The sequence below is a fragment of the Amphimedon queenslandica genome, unplaced genomic scaffold (assembly GCF_000090795.2).
Source record: "Amphimedon queenslandica unplaced genomic scaffold, v1.1 AMPQUscaffold_12636, whole genome shotgun sequence".
Lineage (NCBI taxonomy): Eukaryota > Metazoa > Porifera > Demospongiae > Haplosclerida > Niphatidae > Amphimedon > Amphimedon queenslandica.
Genome location: NW_003547128.1, coordinates 5,079 through 12,411, shown reverse-complemented (window position 1 = coordinate 12,411; position 7,333 = coordinate 5,079). Strand labels below are relative to the sequence as shown.

At 32.7% G+C, this 7,333-nt stretch overlaps 3 protein-coding genes across 3 annotated transcripts; all 3 read right to left on the bottom strand.

Moving 5' to 3' along the window:
* Positions 1 to 944: 944 nt before the first annotated feature.
* On the bottom strand, positions 945 to 1,957 carry LOC100634116 (fibrinogen C domain-containing protein 1-like). The gene is made up of 3 exons (XM_020003497.1): positions 1,810 to 1,957; positions 1,651 to 1,748; positions 945 to 1,600 (listed from the first exon to the last, which is right to left on the bottom strand). Exons 1-3 carry the CDS (start codon positions 1,949 to 1,951, stop codon positions 1,046 to 1,048), a joined length of 795 nt encoding a protein of 264 aa, XP_019859056.1. The 5' UTR covers positions 1,952 to 1,957; the 3' UTR covers positions 945 to 1,045.
* An 872-nt stretch (positions 1,958 to 2,829) lies between these two features.
* Positions 2,830 to 3,963, bottom strand: LOC100633989 (angiopoietin-related protein 1-like). Its single transcript, XM_003390280.2, has 3 exons — positions 3,786 to 3,963; positions 3,599 to 3,699; positions 2,830 to 3,547 (listed from the first exon to the last, which is right to left on the bottom strand). Exons 1-3 carry the CDS (start codon positions 3,961 to 3,963, stop codon positions 2,972 to 2,974), a joined length of 855 nt encoding a protein of 284 aa, XP_003390328.1. The 3' UTR covers positions 2,830 to 2,971.
* A 558-nt stretch (positions 3,964 to 4,521) lies between these two features.
* Positions 4,522 to 5,723, bottom strand: LOC100633862 (fibrinogen C domain-containing protein 1-A-like). Its single transcript, XM_011409023.2, has 3 exons — positions 5,397 to 5,723; positions 5,238 to 5,335; positions 4,522 to 5,187 (listed from the first exon to the last, which is right to left on the bottom strand). Exons 1-3 carry the CDS (start codon positions 5,539 to 5,541, stop codon positions 4,597 to 4,599), a joined length of 834 nt encoding a protein of 277 aa, XP_011407325.2. The 5' UTR covers positions 5,542 to 5,723; the 3' UTR covers positions 4,522 to 4,596.
* Between the last annotated feature and the right edge of the window lie 1,610 nt (positions 5,724 to 7,333).

Here is a 7,333-nt window from a genome sequence, read left to right as displayed (position 1 = left end):
ACTAATACCTGTATCTTATATATGAGTTAATATTGTAGTGTATGTGTGTGATAGTATAATGTTAGTAACAGTGCTGGTCTCCATGTAATTATAAGCAAAGTATTTGAAGTATATTATATGTATGTAATGTATGCTGGATGCTTATACATCATTTTAATATAATTTTTGGTTATTATACTTTACTTATTCTATTTATCTTTTACTCACTCCCTTTACTAGTAGTATTTATTATTGTTCAGTATCTACTGGACACTGTATGAGTATACCTTGTTTCATGCTACACTTATTAAAGGAATCAATGGTACATTAGACTGTTAGTTTCTAGTGTATATTCTATTGTATTGATTCATTGATAGTATAAACTATTAGCATTGTTTATGTATCTATCCTATTTCCTGTAGTAGGTGTATTTATGTGAGGGTATGGTTACATGTTTAACATGACACTGTTGGTTATTAGTGGGTATTATGATATTAATCACTGATGAGGTTTAACATTATAACAAAAGTAACAAAATAATCTAAATACACTAAGTAATAACTGATTCTACACAATCCTGTCACACACACATTATTTATGTTTAATTGTTACGACAAGTTTTCATCTCTGTAAACCTGAGACTGTAGTAATATCCTTTCCAATCATACCACAACATCCCCCTTTATGGATGAGCTTCACTTGGATTAGTATAATAAGTAGCATTGAGATGTGACTGTATACAAGCATTAAACCACCAGGCTGCCCAAGCACAATTGTAACTAGCACCATAATTCTCATGTGTTATTGTTATCATTATTTCTTGTTTAGGGAATTTTGTTCCATTGTATTTAAGTACCATTATTAATCAATCATAGTATTCGCCTACTATAGGGGATTTACAGTAGAGGATTTTTTCAGTAAGGATTTTTATGATGTTTATGTTTATTTTAATACTAAAAGCACAAATGATCAATAGAAATTACTACATAATTTCTGGAAAAATCTAATTATAATTTTTGTATCAGTTTCACACACACGCACACACACACTCAGGTATCAATGTCAGTTAATTGTTACGACGAGTTTTCATCTCAGAGAACTTCAGGGAATAACCATCACCTTTCCAGTTACGCCAATGAACTCCATTTTCGCCACTAGTATCAGTTGGATTAGTATGATAACGACCATTGAGATGAGAGAAATTGCAATGTTCAAACCACCAAGCACCCTCACGTCGTTGAGGACAAGTATCAGAGAGAATGTCATTATCACGATCTCTTGTTGAGAATTTCTTCCCACTGTGATAGGCCAGACTATTCCCAGCAGTACCAGAGTATCCTCCTACTGTTAGTATATATTCAGTACTACCATCACTAACACTGAATGTAGAGTAGCTAGCATAAGCTTTGTTGTTACCAAAGTCTCCCAGGTCCACTCTTAGTGTGTTTGATCCTTCTTTAGTAAGACGATGAATCTTGCTCAATCCTAACCAAAACTCACCAGTAAGGTTACCAAATCCATTCTCATAGTCAGTCCAGTATCTATAGAAATCAACAGATCCATCTTGTCTCCTCTGAAATACAGTCCATCCACCACCATCAGTCTCCATATCACAGTATACCTGTGATCCAATAGTGTATAATTATAAAGTATAATACAATTAAACATTACTTGGAAAGCTGATCCATTATCTGGTTTTATAGGATATACTCCATTTTGTTTAATTCCGAGTTCTTTCCATGCTTTACAATCAGTTGGCATTGCACATTCTATAAATGATAAACAAGTGTTCATTAATAGTGTCTATATTATTTCATTCCATTACAGTACCTGGTGTAGCATTAACACTAGTGTTAGTGATGGTAACAACTGGAAAAGTTTTCTTCTCATCATCAGGACAGTTTCCATTGACAGTATTAATAATAACAATTATTATCATTAAACTGTACATCAGTTTACCAGCTGACATCATCTTGATCAGGAGTTTATTTTTTACTTGTAAAAATTTGCTTTACAGCACTTCTTTTATAATCTTAAGCAGTGACTGTTTTTTTACAGAATGACTACTGAATTATAAAAATGTTTCTTCTTCTATCATAAAATAATATTATTTTAGTGTATATAAATACGTTCCTAACATAATTATCCTATTAAAAACACAATTTTGTTAATATAGTAGACTATGTGTATATGTAAGTATGTTATTAATTATGTTAGTGCGAATGAGATGAGGGAAAAAGGAGGAAGTGTGGAGGAGATAAGCTAAAAACACAACAACATAGTTTACTGTTTTTGTTTATTTTGCACATTCCTACTGACATTGTGTTGTGTACTATCATTCATGTACTGTATAATGCTACATGTCAACTTGTACTGTTAGTATTGCTGTTGCTATGCTAAAAAATTGAGTCATATAATTTACAATAAAGCTTGCAAATTTATTCACTAGTGTTATTTATGAAATAAGATTAGTGTACTGTAGATCCAGTTATGGTCACAAAAGATACTCCATTACATTAAGATATGTTTCCTCCCATTCATAGCAAGTGTACATAATATTTCTCATAGTTTAACTTCCTTTTATTAGCTCATAGTAAATTTTGCACATGTACATGTGCAGTAAATGACTAGTACAACTAATTATATCAATAAATAGCTACAGTATGATGTCATTTTGAAAGCAATTAATTCACAATCAGTAGCAATGCATGGAAGCACTGGTCTGTACTTTATTGTACAGGTAGTCAAAGTGTATGTATACATTCACCATTTCTTCATTTGTTGTTGCTTGTATTTTGTGGTGTGTGTTCATATATATTTTGTACTATCAATAATTTTGTATCACTCAACTAATTTTTCTAAAAAAATACTACAAAAATTAATGCAAAAAATCACTATAAAGTCTCTCTGCAAAAACTAACTAATAATTGTTTAAATTGGCACACACAAAAAAGTCCAGTGACTGATCCATTCCACAGTATATTTTCATAATTTAACTGTCACGACGAATTCTCATCCTTGTACCTGATCGTATACTTTCAGTCTCTGGCTCACAATCTTTCCAAAATATTCCAGTCTCATTAGTTGCAGAGTATAGACCATTGAGATTAGAGTCGGAGCAACTGTTATACCACCAGGCACCATGATGCACCTCAGCACAGTTACCACGGTGATAATCATTATCATTGTCCTTTGTGCTGAACTTCATTCCATTAAGAGAGTCCCTACCAGTCATTGAATCATCAATTGTTCTGGGATTTTCTGAATATCTATGTGAATTATAAGCAGATCCGTATGAGTATTGTAGATTTATTGTGTATTCAGTGTCACGGTCACTAATATTGAATGATGAATACACAACATGATCAGTGTACCAACTATTATATGTGAGATAAATATCTAGCCTGTGTGTTCCTTCTTTAGTAAGACGATGAATCTTGCTCAATCCTAACCAAAACTCACTATTCAAATCACCAAACCCATTCTCATAGTCAGTCCACCCCCGGTAGAAATCAACAGATCCATCTTGTCTCCTCTGAAATACAGTCCATCCACTTTCACAATAAACCTATTAAATGAACAATAATTTGATATAGCAGTACAGTATACAATAGTATACCTGGAAAGGTTCACCATCATCTGGTTTTACAGTATATATTCCACTGTTCTGAGCTCCCAAATCATAGTACCATTCTTTGCAATCACGTGCCATTGGACACACTATGCATAAAAGAAAGAGCTTCATATAATATATATCATACACAGTAAAATAATTAATGCTACTTTTTCAATACTTTATCATGTACCTGGTGCATCATTCACTGAAGTGTTTGATGGTGAATAAAATTTCCCAGAAATGACATAGGGAACTTCAGGAATAGGAGAAGGAGGAGGAGGGGGTTCATCATCAGGACAGTTTCCATTGACAGTATTAATAATAACAATTATTATCATTAAACTGTACATCAGTTTACCAGCTAACATCATCTCAGTACTGTATCTTTATTATATACTTATTAAGATAATGTGATAGGTTATCAGTTGATGTTACTGTAGCGATATTTCTCTCCTTTTATAATAAACTCACTGACACTAGCTCCGTGACTAGTGGACTATAAAGATTGAAGAACATTTTGTTGACTTTTAGTAACTTTTACTGAACATCAACACATCTCTCTCGATCTTTAAATTTTAAACTACTTAAGTGTCCATCAGCTAGTGGACACATGTATGCATGAGATGGCAATTAACTGATGCTTGTTGAGATGGACTGTTTGTTATTTTAACAAAATGTAAGCATTCAAATGAACTTTAGAGTGTCTGGCTCAATCTATGAATATTTTATGGCATGTTCTTGCTGGAACTTTTAAAATGTGTTTGCTATTTATTTTTGTATAAATCAAGAGTTGGTAATTGCAGTCCTTAAATTTTTGTTGTGACAAACATGATGGCACCTGCTAATGTATTAATGTAGTGTATGGTAGCTTGTATAAAATGATAGGCTAAGAGTTTAAACCTAAATTTATTAAAAAGTAAAATAACTTTATTATAAAAGTAACAAAATAATCTAAATACACTAACTAATAACTGATTCTACACAATCCTGTCACACACACATTATTTATGTTTAATTGTTACGACGAGTTTCATCTCTGTAAACCTGAGACTATAGCTATCTCCTTTCCAATCCAACCATATGATTCCTCTCCAGAGACCATTTCCAGTTGGATTAGTATAATAAGGACCATTGAGATGTGACTGATAGCAATGATTAAACCACCAGGCACCATTGAAACCATTGGCACAATTAACAACACTATTATCATTATCATTATCTCTTGTAGTGAATTTCATTCCATTGTGTTTAGTAATATCGCCATGTATAGGATCAGTAATCAATCCATCCCCAGCAGTACCAGAGTATCCTCCTACTGTTAGTATATATTCAGTACTACCATCACTAAAACTGAATGTAGAGTAGTTAGCATAAGCTGTGTTCCCCTCAAAGTCTTCCAGGTCCACTCTTAGTGTGTTTGATCCTTCTTTAGTAAGACGATGAATCTTGCTCAATCCTAACCAAAACTCACCAGCAAGGTCACCAAATCCATTCTCATAGTCAGTCCAGTTCCTATAGAAATCAACAGATCCATCTTGTCTCCTCTGAAATACAGTCCATCCACTACCATCAGTCTCCATATCACAGTATACCTGTGATCCAATAGTGTATAATTATTAAGTATAATACAATTAAACATTACTTGGAAAGCTGGTCCATTATCTGGTTTTATAGGATATACTCCATTTTGTTTAATTCCGAGTTCTTTCCATGCTTTACAATCACTTGGCATTACACATTCTATAAACAATAAACAAGTGTTCATTAATAGTGTCAATATTATTTCATTCCATTACAGTACCTGGTGTAGCATTAACACTAGTGTTAGTAATGGTAACAACTGGAGAAGTTGTCTCCTTCTCATCATCAGGACAGTTTCCATTGACAGTATTAATAATAACAATTATTATCATTAAACTGTACATCAGTTTACCAGCTAACATCATCTCAGTATAGTATCTTTATTATATACTTATTAAGATAATGTGATAGGTTATCAGTTGATGTTACTGTAGTGATATTTCTCTCCTTTTATAATAAACTCACTGACACTAGCTCCGTGACTAGTGGACTATAAAGATTGAACAACATTTTGTTGACTTTTAGTAACTTTTACTGAACATCAACACATCTCTCTCGATCTTTAAATTTTAAACTAATTAAGACCACATTATGCTCTAGCCGAAAGAGAAAGTGTATGTGTGTAGCATAACTTACTGGAATGTTTATTTTAAATTAATAACATTATAATTGCAGTCCTTACATTTCTATTGTTACTAATACCTGTATCTTATATATGAGTTAATAATGTAGTGTATGTGTGTGATAGTATAATGTTAGTAACAGTGCTGATCTGCATGTAATTATAAGCAAAGTATTTGAAGTATATTATATGTATGTATGCTGGATGCTTATACATCATTTTACTATAATTTTTAATTATTATACTTTACTTATTCTATTTATCTTTTACTCACTCCCTTTACTAGTAGTATTTATTATTGTTCAGTATCTACTGGATACTGTATGAGTATACCTTGTTTCATGCTACACTTATTGAAGGAGTCATTGGTACATTAGACTGTTAGTTTCTAGTGTATATTCTATTGTATTGATTCATTGATAGTATAAACTATTAGCATTGTTTATGTATTTATCTTATTTCCTGTAGTAGGTGTATTTATGTGAGGGTATGGTCACATGTTTAACATGACACGTATAGGTTATACACCGAGGTAGAGGTTTTTATGGTATTTATTAACCGAGCGACGCAGTCGCGAGGTTAATAAATACCATAGAAACCGATACCGAGGTGTATAACCAACTTCTACCATGACACTTGAAAAACAACTACCAGCTGCTGATAATAAGACCACAGTTGACATATCTAACAGGCTAGGCCAGTAAAGAATCAACCAAACTTGACAAATGGACTAATAAGAGCATAAGCGTAGAGCACCAAACTGCCAATCAATTAATTATTTAACGAGATAGGTTTATATTTTTACGAGCTAGGTTAATATCAAAAATAATTGACCTCCAACACTGCAATCTGATTGGTCAATCACAAGGTGGCATGGTAGAATGTTGGTTATTAGTGGGTATTATGATATTAATCACTAATGAGGTTTAACATTATTAGGAAATAACTTTATTATAAAAGTAATAAAATAATCTAAATACACTAACTAATAACTGATTCTACACAATCCTGTCACACACACATTATTTATGTTTAATTGTTACGACGAGTTTTCATTTCTGTAAACCTGAGACTATAATCATAGCCTTTCCAATCATACCATATGATTCCATTTGAGTTACCACCAGCAGCTGGATTTGAATAATATGGACCATTGAGATGAGATTGAAAGCAATAATTAAACCACCAAGCACCATTGAACTCATCAGCACAATTTGTACCTCCTTTCTTATCATTATCATTACCTCTTGTAGTGAACTTCATTCCATTGTGAATAAAACCACTATTAGAAGTAGTAATCAAACTGTCTCCAGCAGTACCAGAGTATCCTCCTACTGTTAGTATATATTCAGTACTACCATCACTAACATTAAATGTAGAGTAGTTAGCATATCTTGTGTTCCCCTCAAAGTCTCCCAGGTCCACTCTTAGTGTGTTTGATCCTTCTTTAGTAAGACGATGAATCTTGCTCAATCCTAACCAAAATTCACCAGTAAGGTTACCAAATCCATTCTCATAGTCAGTCCAGTATCTAT